We start from the raw sequence: 25,778 nt of genomic DNA on the forward strand, positions 1-25,778 counted from the left end.
AAAGTACTTCACACAGAAAAGTAAATGAATGCTAAAAAGGCACGAAATAATGCTATTTAAATCACAGAAAAATGCTTCTGAAAGAACTATTCATGGCAAAATACAAATAGATCAGAAGGATGAAATTATTATATGCTAACCTGTAAGAACTCTAATAAAATTGCACAAGTACAATAAATTTTGCTCTCAAGTCTAAGAAACATAAGCTCAAATTGAGTAGTATTCTACAGCAATAAAGAAACTATAACAAATTTTATTTAGATCACGTTACCCTCTACAATTAGTAAATACTTTTGTTATCACATTATCAGTGAACTCAACTTACTCTGAGTCAGACTCAGTTGGCACTTGGCTAGAACTGGTGTTAGATTCTTCACTTTCCATCTGGAAAACAAAAATCAAGAATGGTTAACAAAAATCACATTAAAAAATCACTAGTGAAAAAAATGCTGGTCAAAGAGGGGGGGAGAGGAGGGGGGAAGATTACAAGGTCCTAAGTGAAAGTTGTTAACAAACTAATTAGTAGGCCCTGCAGAAGAAAGGCATCTGCCTGACTTGCACATAGAGGAATGAAACACAGGGCCCTGTCACAGTGAGGGTTTTCCCACTCCTACTGAGACTATGTAGACACATTTGCAAAAATAAAAGCCTGGGATCTGTTACAGATCAGGATTAGAGTAACATTATTAAAATACATGTTTTCATTGTTTATTGCATATGCATTTGTCTGTGTGGAAAACAAGACCTATCTGTGTGGTAAGCCAGAACTATTTAGGCTTTGGTATATATCAGCAAAACTGAAAATCTGTAAAAAACCAAACCAACCAACCAAACAAACAAACAAAAAAAACACAAACAAAAAAACCCCCACAACATTCAATGACTTCAGTGTGAAGGCTCTGCACTGCAAAACCTGGATTACTAAACTGGGGTCAACTGAAAAAATTAATTCTAAATACTTAGCAGGGGTTCTACCTCCCTTTTTATTCCCTCCACATCATAAAAGTCTAAGTGTAATATTAAAAGCAACACTTACAAATCTTACAGACCATAACCTGACAAAAAGAAAAAAATTAAGGGTTTATGTTTCAATGATAGCCAGCAAACAAAACTTTTTTTCTTTTTAATTCAGGACTACTGGGCCTTTACAACTTTTTACTAGTTAAATTTTGTTTGTTACACAGACACCACTGGGAATAAGAAAAATTAAAACCTTAGCAGACCACCACAAATTTAGAACAATTGCTAAAGAGGTTCTGCTTGAGGTAGAAAATTTCAGACTTTAATAAAAGTACAAATACCCATGAGTGTGCGACAGGAAAATATTAAGGAAGGATCCTATAGCTATAGTAGTCTTAAAATCAACAGTAAATGAAGCATTTAAAATTCACTGGAAACAGCCAATCAATGAAAAACTACCTAAAGTAAAAAATAGTTCTTTGCTCTTCAACTTTGCCCCCCTTCCCTTCAAACTACACTTCATTTTATTTCATATGTTCTGTGCATTTCAGAAGTAGGTTTTGATAACCTTAGAATTCTGGTTAATTTTTTGCACGTATGGAAGTACAATCACCAACATGAAGACATCTCTGCCCTCCAGAGGATGGTGTTAGCAGTTGCTTTTCTCTTCCTTGGACCACCATAGAAGGCAAATCCTGTTGATTCTCATTCCTGCTTTTGCTTTTATCACACAGCACAATAGATTATTTAATCCACAGAAGACAGCAAGAGATTTATTTTCATAGCCTGTCAGCTGGACAGCACTTCCACACAGGAGACAACCAGCATATTAAAGTAGATAGGATTCAGGATATTTTAATATTTGTGCATCTTTGAATGACAGTATATCAGACCATATTCTGAAATACACAGAGATATCAACTGAGGTATTTTAAATCCAGAAATTGAGTATAGAAGCATAATATAAATTTTAGCAACTGAACCCTGTAGCCCAATGAACCCAGCAAAATATATATTGCTTTCCTCTTGAGTGGTATTCATGAAATATGCTTTTAAATACAGTGAGGAAATATATTCAGAGATTAAAAACATAAGAATTAAACTTCTTCCTTAAGTCTAAACATAGCACATACTGTTAGACAGCCTTCCTCAATTAGCTTCTCACACGCTTGTTTTGCAGCAGCTTGTTTTGCAGCAGCAAGAGAAGGTCCAGTGCCAGTTCCATATACAACACCACTAATGGTACACCTACAAGAAAACCTGTAACATACAGCAAGGAATGAAGTCTTATGTCCTACATGACAAGTCTTAATTTGATAATTTTAAGCACTATAATGAAATGACATTATAGAATGGAAATCTGAAATACATATCTTCAGGACAGTATTTCCAATATACATTTAATCTACATAATAATGGTAGGTAACTCATTTGACTCACTTTCAGCATAGCCAGTTCTCAGGGAATGAATATGTAGCACTTTTTAAGGTTGTACTGCTCACAAAGCATAGTATCATATGGACCCAGAATCACAAATTATCTGCAGTCCAGATTTTAAAATGCCTGATTTTGCTGGGGTAGAGAGGAGGAGTTTTCCAGCAGATATTGTCAAAAGTTCAAATATGTAGATATTTTTAATCATGTCTCAGCTGTCATTATCTGGAATGTTTCTACAACTCACTAACTACAATACATACAGAAGAGGTAATCAGCAGGTTCTCCTTGGCCACTTTGTTCCTAGGGGTCCCCAAGGGTGCCAGAGCTACAATCAAGATTACTGATGATTTGTCAACACTGACTACCATTTTATTATCTGTCTCTTCTCCCAGATAAACAGACCCAATCCTCTTAGTTTCTACTCCTGTGCTGTAACCTTCCACTCTTAAACCACCTTCATCTAACACTACTCATGTAAATAATGGTAGTGTTAGTAAACAACAACAAAAAAAAGTATTAAAAAAAACTATGAAGACAAAGTGCATCTTACATGGGAGCATGGTCATCTCCAATTCGTTCCCGGTCAGGAAAATCGAGTAGTTGCAATGTCTTTTGTGAGTATCTATTCAGAGTGCCAATATAGTTGCTGCGTGTTACAGGTAATATCACTGGACTTTTCATTAATTCTACAGCTTCCACATTTGAAGGATTCTCTAACTAGAAAACAAACAAAAAAGGTAACTTACAGCTTAATAGGTTAGGATAAACAATGCACGAGATCGAATACAGATGAAAGGTTTGTCAGCATTTCAAAATACTTTTAAGAAATCTGAGGATTGCTTTAACAGAGTCTCTTGTGGCAACAAGAATTAGCACGTTTTTAATTTCCAAATAAATGTAAATCCAGTTTTCCAAGTATTGCATCAATGTCTTTAACAACCTATCACCGTGTCTCCTCCCATCTGCCTTAAGGAAACACAGGCAATGAATGTGAATCATCTAAAAAAAAAAAAAAAAAACAAAAAAACAAAAAACAAAACCCAAAAAAACTAATCCTGCCTTATCCATTTTCTCACAATCTGACCACAGCCAAGAAAAGGAATGTCAGCAGGATGTTGCTGATGCTGCCATTAGCAAGGGCTGCAAATGTTTCTGAGCATGCACAAGAGAAGAAAGCAAGATTTTTGGCTATCTCATGATTAGGCAGCATTAATTGTATATTAGCAAACACGAAGCAAATATGTTAAAGCAATGACAATGACAAAATAAAAAGCATATGGAAACAGGTAAGGAAAAATTTCACTCAAAAGGTGCTAAGAGCATTCAGTCAAAAAAAGAAAATTAAGAATGGTTACCACAAAACACATGGCAGAAAACAGAGGGACAAAATTCAAACCTACACGAAATCAAGGCAGGATAAAGAGTGCCAAATCACTTATACTGTAGAAAACATAATTAGAAGGAAACAAAGATGTGTGAGTTCAAGTGAAAGTAAGCATTTTTATCAACAGAGTGGCAACAGACACAACAATGCCCTACAAATGTTCTGAAGACACTGAATTCCTGAAAATGAACAGTGTCCAGTTTGGATGTAGCAAGGCAGCTTGACAAAGGCAAATGCTTTTGCTCATCTTCTGTAACAGCAGAGGAGGAAATACTCTCAATATTACATACCAACCTTGAAGCATAGCAACCAGGAAAACAATTGTAAGAAGTAGAAAAGCACTCAATAAGACCAAGCAAAGCCAACTAAATAAATAATTATAGATTTTACAAATTAAACTATTTTATTAGCTACTTTTAGAAATTAATTTTCAACTTTTACTATCCATAAAATGAATAAATAAAAATCCTACAGGTTAGTCACCTGTTTCTCAATCTTTTCCCATGCTTCTTTTGCTGCTACTGCTCTTGCTTCCTTCTTAGATTTACCAGTGCCTCTACCATATTCTTCTCCATTTATATTAAGTGCAACTGTGAATCTGCAATTAAGAAGCTTTAGTAAAACATTGTTACATTTTGGCATATACATACTCAATTACTGTGTCAGATTCAACTTTCTTTTTTTCATCTACGAAGTGCTATAAATTAACTGCTTAAGTATTTATATATTCATGTGCTTTTATCAAACTCCTTATTATCATAACTCTTCAGTACAAATATTTTAAATGTTTCCTCCCTAGTCACAAATGCATGTACTTAGTCCTAAAAGTGTTTTTAAATGCTTAACTGCTTTTTAAAAGCACAATTATTTCAATTTTTGAAAGCAAAAGAATGCATAAGGTCAGCATTGTTGCAGGCAAGGCTGTCAAACCCTAACACCAGGACACATCTCAGCTCTGTAACACTACACAGAAAGTTTAGCTAAACTTGATTACACACATCCAGACATGACATTACTCTGACCTTTGATACTCTGCTACATACCCTCTTTAGTAAGTGCAAAAAACAGGTCTCGTGATTCATGAAACATGAATTTAAAGGCAGTCCCCCACAAAAAAACCTCCTAGTCCTGCCCTTCTACTTTCAACCACTGATGCTTCCACACTCCATTGCACAACTGTGTATCCACTGCTTCCCATGCAGCAGTGGCACAGTCCCCCATAGCATCCTTCTCTCTAAATTGGAGAGATTGGGTGGGTGGACTGCTTGGTGGATATGGATTGCTTGGATGGTTGCATCCAGAGGGTTGTGGTGTCCCTCAGGGATCAGTGACATAGACAGTGGGATTGAGTGCACCCTCAGCAAATTTGCAAATGATGCTAAATTGAGTGGTGTGGTTGACACAGCTGAGGAATGGGATGCCATGCAGAAGGACTTTGACAAGCTCAGGAAGTGGTCCCATGTGAACTTGATGAAGTTCAACAAAGCCAAATGCAAGGTCCTCCACCCAGGTCCAGGTAATCCCAAGTATCAATACAGGCTGGAGGATAAAGGAATTGAGAGCAGCCCTGCAAAAAGGACTTGGGTGTGCTGGCAGGTGAAAAGCTGGACGTGAGTCAGCAATGTTTGCTCACAGCCCAGAAAGCCAACTGCATCCTGGGCTGCATCAAAAGAAACATGATCCACAGGTCAAGGGAGGGGATTCTCCCCCTCTACTCCACTCTGGTGAGATCCCACCTGGAGTACTGTAGGGGTTACTTTTTAACTTATCATGTGGGAAAATAAATAAAGATTACTGATTAACATTTGAGACCCAGATAATACCTATTAATTTATTCTAGAACTATGGTCAGGTCTGAGCACAGGCAGTGCTGGCTGTCAAGATGAAAGATGCTAAAATTATTAGCATAATAATAATTAATTATTAGCATAAGCCTTGTCTTCATGCAAACTAACAAAAACAAAACACACGACAAAACATCATAACTCTTGAGTGTCTGTGATCTTTGGTGGGGGAAAAAATAGCAAAACACTATACTCATGTTGAAAAAGAAAACATATAACGTCACCTGCAATTGTGTGTAAAAGTAGAAGCAAAACAGCTTACACAAAGGATCCTTCTCTTGTAATAGATGTTCAAAAATTAACGACACATAATACATAGTTGGGTACCCAGTAAATTAATACACATTCAAACTTTATGGTTAAAATTAACAACATAAATCAAATAACTCTGTAAATCTAAATAAAAATCAAAGCGCTTAAGTTATCATAGATCATAAACTAAAGTACTTGCATGCTGAAACCCACTCAACTTGCTGAAATCTCTCAAGTTCCTGAGAGATTTCATGGCAGATGCACAACATACTTAGAACATACTATAGCTACCAGTAAGATGTGCATTGCTGTTGAGTTCCAAAAATTGGGTTTTAAACTCTGAAATGTTTTCTCTTCAAACCCTATCACATGACATCCTCTCCACTCATTTGATGCTTCAACCAGCTCTCCTGCCATATAAATACTTCTATAACTGACTTTTATGACTGCAAGCTTTAACCAGCTTGTTCACTACAGGAAGAGTCCTGGTATTTATTGGCACACACAGTGAACTTACTTAGGATTATGAGGTGGGCCTGTCTTCTCAATATCCATATAAAACGGGTTAAGGTTCCGCTTTTGACAGTAATTGTTGATCTTCCCCATGCACTCACGTTCCATTTTGACACAGTATCAAAAAGGTTCTGCAATGCAACATCCAAAGACACATTAGTGCCTGCAGGCACAGCATAGAGACAGCCCCTTAATCTTGGCAGACCTCTGCTGCAATATGAAATAGAACTTCACGGGAAGTTAATTCTGATTTCTGTTTCAAGTGCTTGATCTGCAACTGCTTTTGAAGACTCATTGACTGGAATAACATTTAGAAAGCAGATAATTGAGTGATTAGAGAAGATTTGTTAGCAGATTGGCAGGAAAAGGCTGAATTTTTCACTGAATCCTTTGGGAGCGGGGGGCGGGGGGGATCGGTAATGTTAGAATCGATTCCTTCAGAGGAAAAACCAGGAGGTATTTTAACATACTCTTCAACCGCGACGACAGCCAGGCCCAGTGACACCGGCAGGCTGGCTGTCGGTGGCCCAGGCTGCCGGCAGTGAAGCGGAGCGCGGGCAGCCGCCGGCTCCGCTTGAGCCTGGGGGACCGGGACCGGGACCCGACCTAAAAATCCCTTCCCTCCCTGCGCCTCCGCCCCGCACTCACCTCCGGGCCGCGGCAGACGTCCCGGGATCCCCAGAGGCATCGGCAGCCGGCACGGTACCGTACGGTGCGGCAGGGAAGTGCAAAGCGGCTGAATGGCACCGCTCCGATTTCGTTTCCTCAACAGCGACCGCCCCGGCTGAAAACGAAACCGAAAGCTCCTGAGCCCCCGGTTAGGCGTGGCCGCCCTGTTCCGTAACAAGGGTACAGGGCAGCTACAGGAAAATACTGTGCATAGCACAGCGCCCAGCACGGACAGGGGAGAGCAGTGACACACTCAGGCTTTCCCAAATACATCCAAGTATTTTATTTTTAGTAGCCCTTTTCCTTCTTGGACTAGCCGGTCAACACACAAAGTGTGACAGGGTTAACTACAAGTCCAAGTGTACTTGGTGTTCATATCAGTATCCCCCAACCCTGCTATTGTCTCAGCCTAAGCAGCTTCACAAAGAAATGAATCCCAAACCATAGTCAGGGCAAGTAACAAAACATATTTCCTTTCACACATTTTGAATTTAAAATTCAGTTGCTAACCTTGGTTTGAGTAATATTTTATTGCACTGTATTATTTTATTGCATTCCATTTTACTGCTGTCGCTCTCAAACCTTAAACAGCTTCTCTACTTTTCTAATTCTACACATGTGGGCATTCTTTAATGAGGTGGTCAGCAGTCACAGGTTATTCCAATTGAAGCTGTACTGCTAATGTAAATTTAGGAAAAAGAAGGAAAAAAAAAAATCAACACATTTTTTACATAGTGCTTCACCATGCTCCTCCTGTATCAATGAGCTGATTTTACATAGGTGATCTTCTACTTTTTAGAGATCACACCACAGAGCACACAGCAGTTAGGAAAGCAAAAGCTCAGCTTGAGCTAAATTTGGCCAGAGACATCAAATACTTCAAGAAAGGGTTCTTCAGATATATGAACAACAAGCAGAAACAGAGGAATAATATTGGCCCACTATTAAATAGGTGAACTGGTCACCAACCCTGCTGAAAAGGCAGAGGTTCTCAACACCTTCTTCACCTCTGTCTCTACCAGTGCTGTTAGGTCCCAGGACATAGGAACAAAAGTCCAGGTTGATTCAGACACCGACCTGGCATCAGTAAAGGAAGACCTGGTGCATCAACTATTACAAGTGCTTGACTCACAAAAATCAGAGCCCAGATGCCATCCACTCCAAGGTGTTGAGGGAATCAGCTGATGTCACTGCAAAGCCACTTTCCATAATCTTTGAGAAGTCATAGAGATCAAGAGACATCCCTGAAGACTGGAGGAAGGATAATGTCACCCCCATCTTCAAGAAAGACTCAAAGGAGGGCCCGGGCAATTACAGACCCACTAGCCTCACGTCAGTCCCTAGGAAAGTCATGGAGTGAATCCTCCTGAGGACTATCACAAGCAAAACGAAACACGTGATTAGGAAAACCCAACACGGATTTATCATAGGCAAATCATGCCTGACAAACCTAATTGCCTTCTATGGCAAAGTAACCTGCTCAGTTGATGTCAGGTGAGCAGCGGACATCATCTACCTGGACTTTTCCAAGGCTTTTGATATGGTACCTCACAGTCCCTTCCTAGAGAAACTGACTCTTTATGGCCTTGACACATGGTCTGTGCCATGGGTTGGGAACTGAGTGACAGACTGTACCCAGAGGACAGTCAATAGATCCTTCTCAAACTGGCAACCAGTCACAAGTGGAGTTCCCCAGGGATCGATAATTAGCCCAATGTTGTTTAGAATCTTAATAAGCGACCTCAATATTGGAATCAAGAGTACCCCAATGAAGTTTGCTGATGATGCCAAGATTAGCAGAGGTTGAGCCACACTCCAGGATGACCCAGACAGACTGGAGGAGGAGGCTAGCATTAACTTTATGAAGTGTGGAAAAGTGTAAGGCCTTGCACCCACATAACCCAAGAGTGAAGCTCAGACTGGGATCCACTTGGCTACACAGCAGCCTTATGGAAAAGGACCTTGAGGTCTTGGTGGATAACAGGCTCAACATGAGCAAACAGTGTGCTGCTGCAGCAGCAAAGAAAGCCAACAGGATGCTCTGCTGCATCAACAAGGCCGTCACCAGCAGAGATAAAGAGGTCACTATCCCAAGCACTTGTGAGACCACACGTGGATTATTGCGTTCAGTTGTGGTCAGGATGTGAACGGGCTGGAGAGGATTCAGAGAAGGGCCAGGAGGATGATCAGAGGACTAGAGCACCTGCCATACAAGGAGAGGCTAAGAAAACTGGCTCTGTTCAGCTTTGAGAAGAGAAGGCTTAGGGAAGACTCCATTACCATGTTCCAGCATTTAAAGGGTTGCTACTAGGAAGATAAAGATTCCCTTCCTACGAGGGAGTCCCTTGTCACATGGACAAGACAAGGAGTAATGGACAGAAGTTGCTACTGGGGAGATTCCAATTGCACACAAGAGGAAATTTTTTCACTAGGAGAACAGTCAGACATTGGAATGGTCTCCAAGGGGGAACAATAGATTGCCCTCACATTGGAAAGTCTTAAGTCTCAGCTTGATGGGGTGCCGAGACATCTCACCTAAACTGTGGTATTAGAAGGGCTGGACCAGCTGATCCTTGAGGTCCCTTTCATCTTGATATTCTATTACACTGAACTTAGAAAAAATTAAAAGAAAACCACTAAACTTCTAAGTATAATCATCTTATAGAAAAAAAGGCCAAACCATTATATGAGTCACATAATTAGCAAATTATTATTTCCATATGTATGGACAAAACAAGTTTTCTTTGAAAATGTTCATGACATTCTTCCCTGTTAAAACCCACCAAAAGCAACTCCATAATTCTATGTATAGACCTCATTCCCATAAATACACAGGTTTATATTATCATTTCTGGAACGCCCAATATACCTCATGTTTCAACTTGGCTCCTACTTAGGCTTCTGATCATCATTCTTTTCCTGGATTTGAGCTTCTGTGAGGCATTTCTAATGTCTAGCAAGCCTGCAGAAAGAACAGTGAGAAAGTAACACACAGTCTGAAAGTTTAAGATTGCACTCAGATCATGCAGGCTGAAATGCTGATAGAAAAAGCCATCAAGAGTGGCCTTATTTACTAACCACAGGGTTCATAACAATACAGCATGGCAAATGGCTGGCTGAAGTGCAACGGCTTTTACAAACTGAGGTCCTGCTCTGAAGTGAACAGAACTTTTCTGTGCACAGTTGACCAGAAAAATAAAAATAAATTGAAAATATTACTACCAAGCATGGTTTAACTACTTCAGTTCTATATTTAAAAGCTTCCAGCAAAGATATAAAAATCTTCTAGGACATTTATTTTACAATTATGATCTCTCTGACCAACTGTCAAAGAAAGCACAAAGCTTACCCATGGTTTACTGACTGGATTGCAAAGCTGTCTGAAACAGACGCTGTCTTCCTACATGGAGAGAACCCTAGAAATTCAGCTATTTTGAATTGCTTTTCTATTTAAGTTTTGGAAAATGGTAATTCAGTAGAGGTACACAAAATCTGCATGCTGAAACTTTTTCCCAGATTATCAAATGAAAGGAACACATTTTATGACAAGTCAATGAGAGCAATTTTATTAAAACTTCTCTTACTTCCTTAAGTACAGGATCTCTTAGCCATGACTGTTTCTTCTCAGAACCCCTTCTTCTCCCTAAACCCCTGGATTCTGTAGTTTTACTCACCATATGCCAAGCTCCTTGGAGCATTTTTTTTTTGGTCCCATGCATGACCCAAGAATCTTTTATCACACAAGGAGATTGCTACCAAAGGCACAGCTTTCAGAACTGAAAGTGGCCTGGAGTGAAATTTCAGTTTCTCTGGAAAGACATAACGTTTGCTCCAGTTTTGTGAATGCTGTATAATTACAAATGTCTAATGAACATTAGCAGTACTAACAGAAATCAAAATAAAATTTGCTTTCTGGCTAATACAAAACTATGTTTATCAAAACATATTATCAAAGAATAATAGGAGTATTACTTGAGGAATGAAGCCTTCTGTTAAAACTTCACCCTGGGGCAAACAATCTGAAAGAGCAGGTGATACATACACCTGGTAAAATGTTCTATCATGCCTTCCAGGCCACCATCCTAATGCCTTTCTGAATCATAGGCTATAGAAAATATCGATGTTTAAGAATTTAAAATACTCTACTGTCATACCAGTTCCCCAAATACCTAAGTGTTTATACTTAAGTCATTGACTGCATCATGAACAACAGATCATCTTGGTACCGTGGAGGCATCGTGGGTTGTTTTGCCCAGGAAAGCAACAGCAAAGCCGGGAAAGGCATCGTGCCCGAACGCACCGGGGTAGGAAGCTACGGACGTCGGCACCACCGGGCGCCACGGAGGCACACGCTTTCCAGCAGGGAACTTCCTTTTAACATCTCACAAGGGTGATAACAAGTTTCACCAGAGACACCAGCAGCCAGGGGCTAGAGAGCGATAGGGCAGCCAGCCCCAGGGACGGGAACAGGGAGCAAAGCTGCGGCTGTCTCCGACAGAAGGGAGCGGGGTGGGCCGGGAGCGGGCAGAAGGGAGAACCAGGGAGCCGCCCAACCGCGCCCGGTGCAAACGCTGCAGGGGAGATCCTTTCAGGTTAGTCCCGTAGCACCGTTCAGCAGGTATTTACAGATCAGATGCCAACTCACGGTTGCCTCACCCAGAAAGCACGCCTTAACAAAAGGAAAAATAAAACCAACAGATTAATAAACAAAAGCTAACGGAGCGGCCCCACCTATAGCCACTTTCCGGTCCCCGTGTTGACCGCTTTCGACACGCCTCATGATCACCCTTCCCCTGCCCCTTCTAACGGTGCTGGTGCTATTGGTGGTGCTGGTGCTATTGGTGGTGGTGGTACTGCTGCCGCCTCCTCGGCTCCGCAGCTGCCGCCACGTCTCCCCTTCCCCCGGCGTACCACAAACACCCTGCCTGCAGCCAGACAGGGCAGCTTAAAAGGACGACCCCCTGGCTCCCTTCTCCTCACATCCCGAGTGCAACCTCCTCACAACCCAACTCCAGCGTCCTGAGTGATCCCAACCTGCTTTTCCCAGCTGGGGGCACCCGAGCGTGCGAAGCTCCGCCCCGCGGCACCGGTCAGAGGGCTTTACCTCAGAGGGACGGGGCTGCCGCTCACCCCCACCCACTCCAGCGGCCTCACGGCCGTGACGCAGCGCCCCGAGGCTCCGCCCCGCGCCGCCGAAGGGCGGGTTCCCGAGTTCCCGGGGTCCCGCCCCGCCGTGGCCCGGCAGGGGCGGCTCTGGTGGCGGTCGGGGCTCTCCCCTCCGCCCTCGAGGCTCGGCCTTTAGAGCGGGGCGGCTCTGGCGGGAGGCGGCGCCATGGGGGTTCACGGCGTCAAGGCGGTGTTCTTCGACTTGGACAACACGTTGGTCGACACGGCGGCGGCCGGGCGGCGCGCCATCGAGGAGGTACTGACCTTGTTCCCCCCACCTCGCACCCCCACATCCCCGGGACGGTGGCGGTGGTGCCACGTGTCCCCCTGCCCGCCGGCACCGACAGGCAGCCGGGGCCCCTCGGGGCCGTTAAGGGACGCGGCGCGGTGCCGGGAGGGAGGGGGGTGCGCTCGCCGAGGTCCGTCGGTCCGTGCAGCGCTCTGATGGGGGCCCCTTGTCTGATAAAGGTGATGAACGCACTGCAGTCCAAGCACCACTGCGCCGAGGGAGAAGCCCGTCTCATCTGCGATAAGGTCCAGGCCAAGCTTCTCAAGGAATGTCACGATCCCGCCAAGATGTGCATCACCGACCTGCGGATTTCGCACTGGGAGGAGGCGATCCAAGAGACGATCGGGGGGGAGGCGAACCGCAACCTGGCCGCCGAGTGCTATTTCCTGTGGAAAACGACTCGCCTGCAGCATCTCACCCTGGCCGAGGACACCCGGGGCATGCTCACCGAGCTGCGGAAAGGCCTCCGCTTGCTGCTCCTGACCAACGGCGACAGACAGACGCAGAGGGAGAAGATCGAAGCGTGCGCCTGTCAGCCCTACTTCGATGCCATTGTTGTGGGAGGAGAGCAGAAGGAAGAGAAACCGGCGCCATCCATATTTCATTACTGTTGCGATCTCCTGGGGGTGCAGCCCGCAGAGTGTGTCATGGTTGGTGACTCCCTAGATACAGATATTCAAGGAGGCCTGAATGCTGGCTTGAAAGCAACTGTCTGGTTAAACAAAACCATGGCAACCCCTCTAGATACCTCCCCAGTACCTCACTATATTATTTCTTCTGTTCTGGACCTTCCAGCTGTTTTACAGAAGATGGAGCACAAAATTAATGCAAAGTTAGGAACTGACCATATAGCTAGCAGTAATGAAGCACATTGATGGTTCCAGCATACAGACGTGCTGAGCTGTTGGGTGACTCAGGTGCTTTTAAAAAAATTGATCCTAGGGTTTTGAACTCATGCACGGTATGCTTTCTTAAATAGCAGATGGATAAGAGCACATGGAAACATATCAGTGGAAACAGGATAGATACAAAGAATTAGATTAATTTTAAAATGCAAGTGCAGTTAATTTAAAACAACTGCCTTTGTTTGGAAATCATTTTGACAGACTGTGGCTAAAGTCTGTCCGTCTCAGACGGAAAAGAAAATGTGAATGTTTTGATCTTTCACATGACTTGCTGACTTGTGAGTTCAGCAGAAGCTTCAGTTCAAACCTTGTTTGCAGTGTGTAAAGACAACGAGAAAGAGTGTGGTACAATCGGGTAAATCTGCACAATTGATCGGCAGTTTATCTCAGGAACTGGAGTAAATTTTGCTCTTTATAAATCCAGAAGTTATTGACAGAATTTATTATGAATCAGACCATTAGAAAATGCTTTACCTTTGATCTTTTTTTCAAGTTTTCAGGTTTTAGAATTTTTTCCAGTCTTTGCAGTGACTCTGTACGTCTTGCCAAAAGTACATTAAAAATTTGCATTTGTATAGGGGACCATTTATCAGAGGGACTTGTTGAATGGTTTTTACTTTATATAATCTTGGTGCTTCTGCCAGTATGCAGTATACTTGTAATTTAGATTATGATTTTTGTTGGAATCTAATTGATAAAACAGGGATATTTTCAATGGTCTTCTTTAAAGTACTGTCAAACTCTTTAAATCTAATATATTGTTTTGTTTGATTTTATTACTGCAGACTCTTGAGAAACTGTTCTAGGTCTTGCTCAGGTGTATGGCTACTTAGATTCAGTTGCAGGATCAGTGCTTTTTTGACTGTTTTAATGACACTGCTCTAAAATCCCTCCTTACTCCAGTTTCTACACGTATTTCACGTGATTTTCTCTGGAGAAAATATGGGTCAGTTGTTTATAAATGGCATTCTCGACTCTCTTCCAGGAAATTGGAAAGTTACATTGTATGTCTTAGAGTACTGTGTACAACTTTGTAATGTGTATGTGCTGTTTCCACTAGATGCAGATGACTCTAAAACACTAACATTTCTCTTTCCCTTTCCCAGATCATTCTTAACAATTTAATTTTTCTTCACTTAATATTCTTACTGTGTAACAGGAAAGTTTTCGTATATTAAATGGAAGTGCAAACACTTGTTGGAAAACCGGCATATTTCAAAACCTATTTTCTATACATACATTGGGCTGAATATCTAAGCATATTTGAGCAATCAAGTTTTGTATTTTACAATAAATTAATGAGAAATCTTTGCTGGCAGAAGAGCATCTGGCATGTGCATAGCAATAAACAATCAGCATAAAGTACAGGAAAAGGGTGTGTAGAAGGAATCCTGTATAGAAGAAAGGTTCCTTTGTTTCACTTGACATGACTTTAAGATAAATCTTGTGTGGGATGACAGATTTAGGGGAGGCTGTTGCTGATCAGGGTTAAATTATTCGGTAAAGAGTTTAGGTTACATCAAAATATGCTGCTACATTGAGGGTGGGGAGGGAAATACTCATATAGGTTCAAACCCCTTTGTCCAGTTGTCCCTTACAAAAGGTTGAGCAGTTCAGGTTCTCGTTGTCTAACCAAGAACTTTGAGACATCAGGCTCTGTGGAAGGAACAGAGGCAGGCTTCACCTGTACCTGTGAGGAAATGGGCATATGCTAAAAATTATTCAGTTACAGTGCAACACCAAGTTGCCACGTGTAACATGAGCTAGTGGGACTGACTGGACATACCTTTGTTACTGAAGTAAGAGGCCTAAATTAAGATTTTATTTACTTGGAAGAGCATGAAAACAATCACTGGTTTATCTGATAACCAAAAGGTTATATGGATTCATGGAAAGATAATGTATTTGAAGTAATCTTTTTTAACCACACTGTCTGGTACAAAAGCAACAACTTTGCTTACAACAGCATCACAAGGAAGCTGCAGTATAACTGCATTTTTTTGCCCATCATCAGGGTAATAGAACTTAGGTTAGAATGAGGTTTCTGATACAGCTGAGATTTAAAATGTCAAATACTAGTAATCCCTAATTCTGTGCATGGGCTTGAAGGATATATGCACACCGGGTTATGATTTTTTTAAATATAAGTTGAGGCTCATCTTCTCTTGCCACTGCATCATCATTCTGAAGTGGCATGCTGAGCCTGTTTATTTTATAAAGGGTCTCTTGTTTAAGAAGGGACTACTTTCTGTTTTGCATGTGGCCAGTCATTTTCCTAGATCTATGAATTTATGAAAAAGCACTGTAACTGAATACTCAGGTGATGGTATGGTCTGTAGAGGCTGCACCCAAATATATTTTTTCCATTGCTGAGTTCTGTAGCAGGCTGGATGTAACTACAGTGTCCAGATAGGGTAATAGTGTTTATGATGCTGCTATAAAACAAGAATAACTGAAGTGATGTCTCTGTCCAAAGGTAGTCTTAAGAACAGTTACCCAATGAACTGGATTAGGTATCTGATGTATCTCTGAATACTCAAAATGTTTTTCTTGGATGGAGTTCTTAAAGAAAGCCTATTGAAAAATAATTATATTTAACGAAACGGAAACATAAGTGTAATGATGGGATAATTTTCACATCAGAAGCAGGACTAGATCTATAAACCAGTCTATATTTGTTAAGTTCTGGTTTTGCGTAGTGTTATGCTCTTTTAGCTGGGTTGTCTAGTTTACGTTGCCAAAACACAATAAATAAAAAGAGGAAAAAGAAATTCCATCTATATTTTTTAAAAGTTTTTTTAAGCTAAATATTACCTCCTGAGGTTAATCTACAGTAACTTTGACTTCAGTGAAATGAACTGAAACAGTAGTTTAATAACAGCTATTTTAATTCTTGATATAAAATAACTCGTGTACTAGTCTAATAAAAGTATTTTGTTTATAAAACATTCCTTTTAATGCTCCCTATTACTGTGGATAACTGTGTTTGTTTAAACAAAGGGCAAGAGTTCTGTTTGTTTTTTTAAAACAACACAGAATTAGGCTTCAGGATCTGTGACCTCAGGTTTAGATGTGATGACTGGGTGTAGGTTCCATCATTTCAAATAGAGGCTGAAACATAACAGGGTAATTATGAAGCTTCTTGGCCAGATTTTGTGTATTGAATTCTAACTGCAGTTCATTGCTAGCTGAACCTGACTTGCCAAGCTGACTGCCAGCTCACATATGTCTGAGGGTGTGCCCTGATGTCATGCCACTGGCTGTTGCAGCAGCCTCACAACACCCTGCAGATCACTAAGTAAATACAGCAATCTCAAGTCCAGGGAACCCACTTCAGTAGTTTATGGGTGCACAAAGCCACACCTGGAGTTGCTGCTGCACTCACCTCTGTCTGACTCGGGAGGGGGGAGATGGGGATGTTGCTCAGCTCATGGCCCTTGGCTGCAGAGAACAAGCTGTGCTCTGATAGTTTTCCACTGAGTAATGTAACAAATTTGCCATCCTGACCTGTGGAGATAGATGGAGAGAGTTGGAAAGGTACATCAAGGATCTCTACATGGGAAGAGGATCTTAAACTGAGCAAAGGGGCACTTGGTCTCTGATGCAGACTCTTGGCTTTGCCAGTCCCCTGGCTGATGTATCACAGCTCTGCACACCACAGCATCTGTTCTTGTCGAGGAAGCTTAATACGTGAGAGGCATTTAGCTGGATAGTATGAGTCTCAGAAATGAGGGCAATTTCTTACACTCAAAAAGCTTTAGCACGAAGTTAGAAGTCTAAGAAAGTGACCCAAATGTTTTATACAGGAGATAAGTATCTTTCATTGGAATACCAAGTTAATGTGAATTGATACCTCAATGGGATAACAGCTAGAGGTTTTAATATTTCCTGAAATACACACAATGGACAACTTCTGTGCCTCAGCTAACCTCAGCCAATTCTGTTTTGTCTTTTTTTCTGAAGCTTCTGTTCCTTGACAACACCAGTAATGGGGTTTTGAACTAAATTGGAGTACTCTGATCCACCAGAGTAATTTCTCCTGTTCACATAATCTAGTGATTCTTTTTTCAACTTCGTCTCTGAAATGTGGGGATTGTTAATCCTAGGTTATCTTGAGGCCTTTAAATTAAATTTAAAATCCTACCTTAATTCTACAAGAATGAAACTCATCATCTGGAAATTGTTTGAACAGGTGGAGGAGAACAGCCAATAGAAATGCAATGTATCTCTGCTGTATGTAGCTGTATACTGTTCTTTTGTATACTGTATACTGTATAAAAGCTGTATACTGACAGCTTTTACTGTCAACCTTGCAGAGTGGGATTGTCTCCATTATAACTCACTTTCTAGATCACGCTGTGCACATACAGGAGACATAACAATGCAGAGATTATGTCAGCTGTGTCTAAGCAAAAACTGCAACTTTCTGCCTATGTTGCAAGGGGCCTGGACATAGAGAATCACGTTGCCTGCGCGGTATAGCACGTTTTGACCTTCTATTCCATCCACTAAAAACAAGTTTGCATGAGAGTCTTCTGCTCAACAGCCCTTGAATGCCATGAAAATGGTGCATTTTAAAAAATACTAAATTACAGTGATAGTATATGAGTCTTTTACAAGCACAAGCTGTGTTTCTCAAGTCAGCACCTAACTAAAGACCATATGAAAACTTTGTATGGGTCTAATTTAGCATAGAAAAATGTTGCCATTCACATCAGTGGGACTTCAAAAGTTTAAGTCTCATTTGTATGCTCACTTCTATAAGATCATCTGCAAGTAACTTGGGCCTTTCACTTCTCCATCAGCTACTCACTCTCCCATCAACTTTTTGGTTGGTTGCATTTCCCTGTCTTTCTACATTCCCATAGTATCTGGCCTTTGTGACAAAGTGTGAAGAGGATCACAATAAAATGTAATGGAAGAGAGCTTCTGTAGCAAGAGCTTTCTGTACAAACACTTGGTACCAGCTGTGTGCTGCAAACATGGGTTTGGGCTGTGTTTGTTTTAAATGGTCTTTCCTCCAAAGTGATTTGAATCCAAACAGAGGAGGCAAATGGCAAAGTTTTGTGGGCAGAAAAAAAAGAAAGAAAGAAAAAAGAAGAAGAAAAAGCCTCCAAACAAAATCCTCTGGGAGTCACTTATAGATATCAAGGTTTAAAAAGCAAATTAAACAAACAAACTCAGACATACTTCTCTCCAAGTTTCAAAATAAGTTTTGATGGTCAGTTGACTTAGAAGTAATTGTTCTGAGGAAAACAAGGTAAATTGCATCAGGGGAGGTTTAGACTAGATATTAGAAAGAATTTCTTTACTCAAAGAGTAGTCAGACTCTGGAATGGGCTGCCCAGGGAAATGGTGGAGTCACAAACCCTGGCGGTATTAAAAAGCTGTGTAGAAATGGCACTTCAGGAAATGCTCAAGTGGGATGGTTTTTTGGTGTTGTTTTGGTTTGTTTTTTTTGTTTTTTTTTTTTTTGAGGGTTGGGAGATTGATGGTTGGGTGTAGAGGTCTTTTCCAACTGTGACAATTCTGTAATTCTGTGATTTCATCAATTCCTCAGAATCTGTTCAATCCGTTCATCACTGTTTTTTTATTTTTCTGTCAACTATATTTAAGTACAACTTTGTCACTCTGAGGCTATCCAACTTCTTAGTATTTTGGAAATAATATATTATAAAGGCAACACAGAATAAATTATGTGTGTAGCTTAAACTACATTTTAGTATAAATTTTATTTAATTAATTAATGCACATTTTGTCAGGTTCTTTTTTGTATTTTGCCCTGCAAATGTTTATTTTGCTGTACCATCAATATTGCAAGAAATGCAATAAAACACAGAACCACTAAGGTACAAAGATTCATCTGAGTATAAATGACTGTGATCCTCTAGATCAAGGATTTAGGAAATTTTTTTGTACTTTCCGATGATTCTAGGAAATCACTTAAGAATCCTTGTGGCTCATTTTACCAATATGCTCAGTGAGCATCTCAGAAATGAAGATGGAAAAATGAAGTGGAGAACATTTCAACCTATTCTGCTTACCAGTCAAAATCTGGCCTGGTGAGCATCAGACAAGCACATTTCTATTTACTTGTGTTGTTGCTGCATCTTCTCAATGGTATTGTGTTCAGGCAGCTGTGGGAAGACCATTTTCCTAAGCTAGTGGCCAGTGTCACAGAAAGGTTCCACTGAAACTTTAATCATTATGTGTAAAAATATCTCGACTACTTGAATACATATTTTTGTTGTTGTTGTTATTTTGCTATGGGAGTATTAAGAATCTCAGTACATTCTTCTATTTTATTCTTTTCATTTCTAAGGTCAACAAGTATTCTCAAGGTTTTTCCCTTTTTCAGCAGAGCTCTAATGTATTGTTTGCCTGTCTGTACAATGAAGCCAGGATTAACCATTTGCATTTGTGGGACTGGTTGGGTGGTCTCTGCTGTAAACCTTGTGGCCTGTAAAACCTCTCTGGGCTTAGGATTTATCAGGAAGTCGGCAGTGGATGGACTGACAGCCTTTGTTTTCCAAACTGTTGATGCCTTCCATTGTGTTTTGTTTCAGACATTTAAATGAGAAGGGTCCTGAATGTTCTAAGTCCTTTTTGCCTTTCAGGAAGAAAATGCATAAATGACACAAACAGCTTGTTTATTTTTCTGTAAGTAAACCTTACTGAGTAAAAATACTTTTCTGCTTCCAGTCCTCTCATTTGAAAGTGTTTTAAAAGGTGCATCATAACTTGGTGCCTAAACCACTTTGAAGAATTTGTTATCTTTATCCTGTTACAATATGAAACCTTTTATGTGTTCAAAAAACTGCTGTTGCAGCAGCCAGAGGTTCATCTTCATATTGTACTATTATGGTTTTACACTGTACTTTATATCTTGAAATTAAAACAAGCCCCTACCTTAGAGATATTTTGACTTAAGATAAATCTGCCTAGTTAACAACTTTTTTTTTGCTTTATTTTGAATACTGTGCCCCCTGTTCTGTCCACCCCAACCACTTCCCATTTTCTTTTCTCTCTTTTCTGTAAAGCAGCAGCATTTGTGTACGCAAAACACAGGGGTAAAAACCCTTTGGTTTCTCGTGTCCTCTGTGTTAGGATTTGCACTCCCAACATTTTACAGGACTTGACAGTTTTTAGGCTGACTTCTTTGCAGATTAACTTCTGCCACCAGTGAATGATGAGCAAAGAAGATGCTTTTGAATACTGCATAATAACTTCATAGTATATTGCCAGGAAGAATTGCAATTGGTCTGGATTATCCACCTTAGTGCCACAGTAGAACTGTTTAGGTATCACCAGGTTCATCCTGGCATAAAACTTTTAAAGGATATTTAAAAAGAGGCCTCACTGTTTTGCTTTTTCTATTTTCTATTACCAAGGACCAGTGGTGTCTTTGGGATGGTATACACTTGTCCATAATGGGGTTTGTTTAAGGGAGTTGTTTTTTTTTTTTTTTTTTGTATTGCTGAGTGCTAAATCAACTTCCTTGAGGAGTCAAGCTGATAAGCTACCGCTTCAACACTGAAAAATAAACATTTAGGAAAACTTTGGGATGGCTAATTTAGGAGTGAATAAAGAGAAAATTAAAGTTCAATAGTTGGACCACTCTTGATTATTAGGAGTTTATGTCTGGTTGAAAAGAGACTCCTATCATTTGGATATTTAAAAATACAGACAGTTTATTATGCTCACAGTTGTTCATCTAAGTTTCAGTATTTTTATATAATATAAATTTTAAAGCAAATCAATAACAAGAATAATTCAATTAGTAGTGTGCTGGAGACTCTATTCTTATTTTCAGTGTTTCCTCAGCAGGTGGCATTAGAGGTTTGTTAGATATAGATATGGGCACAGGTTTGGGGTTTGATTTTGTTTTTGAGTTTTGATTGTTTTATCTTTTCCTGTTCTCCTTACTTTTGTCTCCACCACTGTTTAAAAAAAAAAAAATAAAAAATCCCAAAACAACAACAACAACAAAAACCACCACAAAACATTCCCAGTACCCAGATATTAGATCTGAGCAGTTTTCACACAACCCTCTGACCATCATAAATTTTGGTGAGATCCTATTTTACCAGTAAGTGTACACATACATGTCACTGCTTAGATAACATTTTATAATATGTTGCCTGCTTAGATGACATTTTCATCTAGGTAGCTATCACCTTTATTTTAAGTATGAGGATAGGTGTCATATTTTGCAAAATACACAACAGTCAGCTGATCAAGAGCATGACTAAAATGATCATCAAGTTCATCAGAACATCATGGTGCCAAACAAAATCCAGTTTTCTAAGGTACTGGTGGGCTGTGCTTGAGCTGATTTTGTTTCATATCATGTAGGTATTTGGTTTCATATCATGTAGGCTTTTTCCCTTAGAGATGTAGGCGTGTCTATGATTTCATTATTCTCCTGATGAGCTACTCTTTCTATAATTACATAATACACCAGGACTTTATGACCTCATGCAAAAAGGATTAGTCAAAGCCTCTTTCTGCTTTCTGTATTTGTCTCATTCTGTGGAGTTCTTGGCTGCACCTGCAGACCAGCAGTTCAGACCATGGCTCTAAGGTCAGCACTTTTCTTCTATCTGGGCACCTGAAACATGGGCTGATCATCATTCACAAACCCAGTGACATTGTGTTTAGTATCTAAAGGGCAGGTGTCAAGAGGCTGGGGACAGACTTCTTTCAATGGTGCCCAGTGACAGGACAAGGGGCAATGGGCACAAACTGGAACATAGGCAATTCCATCTAAAGATGAGGAAAAATTTCCTTACTTTGAGGGTGACAGAATATTGGAACAGGCTGCCCAGAGAGGTTTTGAGGTCTCCTACTAAAACCCCACCTGGATATGATCCTGTGCAACCTGCTCTAGGTGAACCTGCTTTAGCAGGGAGGTTGTACTAGATGATCTCCAGAGCTGCTTCCAATCCCCTACCTTTCTCTGATTCTGTGATACTGTGGTCTTCTCCTGGCTCTTGTCTCAAATTTTGGTGCTCAGGGGCAGCTTTAGGTCCCTGCATGAGGAAGCCTTGAATATAGCCCAGCATTGGTGAGACACTGGAACAGGCTGTTCAGGGAAGCTGTGGATGCCCCATCTCTGGAAGTGTTCAAGGCCAGGTTGGATGGGACTTTAAGCAACCTGGTCTGGTAGGAGGTGCCCCTGTCCATGCAGGTGAGTTGGAACTAGACGACCTTTAAGGCCCCTTACAACCCAAAACTTCCTATGATTTCTCCTGCATTTTTCCTCAGTGTTCAGCAGAGGGCAGCTGAAGATCAGTTTTTAGCAGAACCAGCCCTCAGGCTTTAACATCCCTGTACAACTCCATTAGCACATCCAAGGATATCTCCACTCCAGTAATCACAAGCACCCCAGGAGCCTTGAAAAACTGATCAGCACCTCCAGTGGGCTTCTGAGTTTCAGACACTTGTACAACAATGTATAGGCCTTGCCCAGTGCATCGTATTCATCAGATGTACATGGTGCAGGCAGGACAGCTGCCCCTTGGGAATGCTGTGGGCATCTGTGGGTGCTGCTGCTGCACCACTGGCATGGCTGGATCTGCTGCTACTGCCCTTGTCAACCAGAGTAGAAAACTAAAAATTCCCAGGTTTTGTCTCGACAAAACTTTTAAGATGACAAAGGGAACATTCCCAGAGAGATAAAGAGTGCTCTAACTGTGAGGTACAGAAATACTGCTGTGCCCATCTGAGCAGAGCAGGAGTGAGACTCAGAGAAGCAGTGACTGGCAGACAGTCACACAGCAAGCTTGGACAGGAGACTGGGCTTACAACCAGATACATCTGGCCCTGGATAGTGGCCTTGGCTACTGAACATGAGGCAAAGCCTCTTCTGAAGCTCTCAGAGGCCAAGGATAGCAATAGGGTGGCGAGGTCTGCGCATATAATGAGAACAAGCAGTGCAACAATGGAGTGGTTCATAAAATTCACTTGCACTCGGCAGCTCTTCCCACCCAAAAGCATGGCTGTGCCAAGTACTGCTATAGGGAAGCATCTCTTTATTACAATAAGCAAAGGGTACACATTAAAAAAACCCATTTCTGCACAGGCTGCCTATTTTTTGAAAGTGCCTGGAACATCTGGGGGTTTTCTCAATAGGCTTAGTGTGAGAGGAGGTCTTCATGTCAAGTAATGTGTCTGTAATGTCTGAACAGAGAAAATACCCTTAAACAATCCCCAAGGCCTTTATTTGATGCAGAATACACCCCAATGTGGGAAATGCAATGAATTTAAAGGCATTTCTCAGGACAGAATGAAACAAAATACCAAAACTTTGATGCTAAAATTCTGTGAGAGTCAGTGTAAATGGTTAATGTGGCTTTGGTCACCGAGACTGTAGGCCACTATATCACAAGACTCATTAGGAATTTTGTGCCTTATGCTGTATTTGCTACCTTCCTTTTCCTGCCTTTCCAGCTCTTCCCTCTTGTTTTAAAACTTTTCAGGATGTGCTAATTTCCCTTGGGCAAGAAGTCTTGCTGCATTTCTACAGTGGCTAGCACAAAATAAGGCTAGGAAATTGGCCCGTGTATGATGCCCAAATTAAGCCCAGCTAATAATTGTTTTGTTTTAATGACTAATATTTCTTCATTATGCAATGAAAATCAGATCTTCTAAAAGCTTCAGTGCTTTTCCATGCACTGAAAACAGAAAATTAAGAAGGTAAAAAGGCCAAAATCCAACATGCCTCTGGATTTCCACAGGTCATACCAGAGAGGTAGCTGGTATTTGTCCTGTTCTTACTTGCTGCTTTTTGGCTCAGTCTCTGGTCATGTTTTCACTGAGGTGGATAGAGAAGAACTCCATAAAGAGCATGTTTGACTGAGGTAACTGCAGGAAAAGTCTGGCCAGCTGCTTTTGAAGTAACTGCTATCACATGTTCTTGACAGACATTTTAGCTGATGTCTGTTACCTCACTGTAGCCAGGCAAACCAGGGGTGATGTTCTCTCCTTATAGATCAAAGTCAGTGGGAATTCCCTTTGAGCTAAAGTAGCAGCTGTTACCTTCAAGAGGCTGAGAGATCAGGTTTACCTGGAATTTCCCAAGACAAAAACCATAGCTGCTGGCAGGTATTTGTCATCATGCAGCAGACTGGCGTGAAGAAAATGAACACGAGATGTAGAATAGTGAATGCTTTAACCTAAACACTGCTGGGAGGAATCTGAAGAAATCCTGGGAAGTGATGCCCCAGGATCTCTGCAGGTGAGCACAAGGCAAATGGGAATAACATCAGTATCAGGAAACCGGAACATCCTACATGTTAAATGCAGAATTAATTCCACATGTTGTGACTGCTTAAGTGTAAAAGGCTTCAGAAAGAATAAACCAAATCATGCAGGATGCATCCAGAAGAGCATGCTGAACAGAATGGTGTGGATACAGCTTTTGCCTCTTAAGTCTCTATCACACTGATGGCCAGCAGCTAATACTGTTTTCAGGCAATATAGTTCGCAGCTCTCATTTAGGAAAGATTCTGAGATGAGCTTCTTACACCTTGCATACTAGTAACACAGAAAACCAGGCAAAACATGCAAGTATTTCAGATACAAACACTGTGCCCACTTGCACCCACTACCTTCCTTACCTCCCAGCTTCCAACTCACACCTGGAGGAAAGTGTTTTCAAACACACTTTCGGGATGTGCCTAATTCACCCAGCACATGAAATCTCCACAACAGTCACGTAAAATATCCCATGAAACCACGAGCCCAAAGAAATAGCTGAGACGAATAATACAGAGAGAACATCTCGCTCCTTCCTTACCAAAAACTGCAATTCACATTGAGAATAAAACATAGCCCTCAGCTTCCCTGTGTGAGATACTTTCTCCATCCAGTACTTGCTGAGTTACAAACACTCCTTGTATTCTTTTAAGTGGCATTTAAGATGTTTAGTATACACAGTACTGCTGGTGACTGGAGCCAGAAATAAGATTTTTTTTAAAAAACGTTTCTTCAAAATTACATAAGTGGATGCTAAAAATGTTCCTCTGTATATGTGATATTACTAGATTTTATAGCTTCTGATGTGAAATTTGCCCTGGGAGGAAGTTCTGAGTAAAGCTATGCACTGCACAAGTTCCAGTCTAAAACCATCTCTCACAAAGCAAGGGGAGCCCCTGTGAGCCTACAAGTTTTCAACATTTGCAAGCACCACTGGTCTGCTCTCAGGTTTAAAATTAGAGCTGTACCTTAGTACCTGGTAGAGCCTGGGCAACCTGCATATGTGATAAGCAGAGCACAGCTTCTACCTAGACAAGCTAGCCAGCTTTCCCAGGTTTTATATTTTTATGGCTAAATTGTATCAGAAGTTTCCTGTATCA

General features: G+C 41.1%; 2 protein-coding genes across 3 annotated transcripts in view; one reads left to right on the forward strand and one right to left on the reverse strand.

The window, feature by feature from the left end:
• EIF2AK2 (eukaryotic translation initiation factor 2 alpha kinase 2) overlaps window positions 1-12,176 on the reverse strand; it is a 23,200-nt gene extending 11,024 nt beyond the window's left edge. Inside the window, exons 1-9 of one of the 2 annotated variants that reach the window (XM_008494003.2) lie at window positions 12,094-12,176; window positions 11,243-11,728; window positions 9,929-10,021; window positions 7,039-7,174; window positions 6,395-6,521; window positions 4,265-4,379; window positions 2,948-3,114; window positions 2,094-2,220; window positions 326-384 (exon numbers count right to left, since the gene is read on the reverse strand). In XM_008494003.2, the coding sequence (XP_008492225.1) occupies window positions 326-384; window positions 2,094-2,220; window positions 2,948-3,114; window positions 4,265-4,379; window positions 6,395-6,498 (572 nt within the window). In that variant the 5' untranslated portion in view covers window positions 6,499-6,521; window positions 7,039-7,174; window positions 9,929-10,021; window positions 11,243-11,728; window positions 12,094-12,176. Of the gene's footprint in view, window positions 1-325; window positions 385-2,093; window positions 2,221-2,947; window positions 3,115-4,264; window positions 4,380-6,394; window positions 6,522-7,038; window positions 7,175-9,928; window positions 10,022-11,242; window positions 11,729-12,093 lie in introns of those variants that run through there. The other variant, XM_030447025.1, reaches the window with a different exon arrangement.
• A 108-nt stretch (window positions 12,177-12,284) lies between these two features.
• NANP (N-acetylneuraminic acid phosphatase) lies at window positions 12,285-16,357 on the forward strand. Its single transcript, XM_030448687.1, has 2 exons — window positions 12,285-12,481; window positions 12,694-16,357. The coding sequence occupies exons 1-2, from the start codon at window positions 12,392-12,394 to the stop codon at window positions 13,387-13,389; spliced, it is 786 nt and encodes a 261-aa protein (XP_030304547.1). The 5' UTR covers window positions 12,285-12,391; the 3' UTR covers window positions 13,390-16,357.
• Window positions 16,358-25,778: the final 9,421 nt, after the last annotated feature.

Source organism: Calypte anna, chromosome 3 (genome assembly GCF_003957555.1).
Source record: "Calypte anna isolate BGI_N300 chromosome 3, bCalAnn1_v1.p, whole genome shotgun sequence".
Lineage (NCBI taxonomy): Eukaryota > Metazoa > Chordata > Aves > Apodiformes > Trochilidae > Calypte > Calypte anna.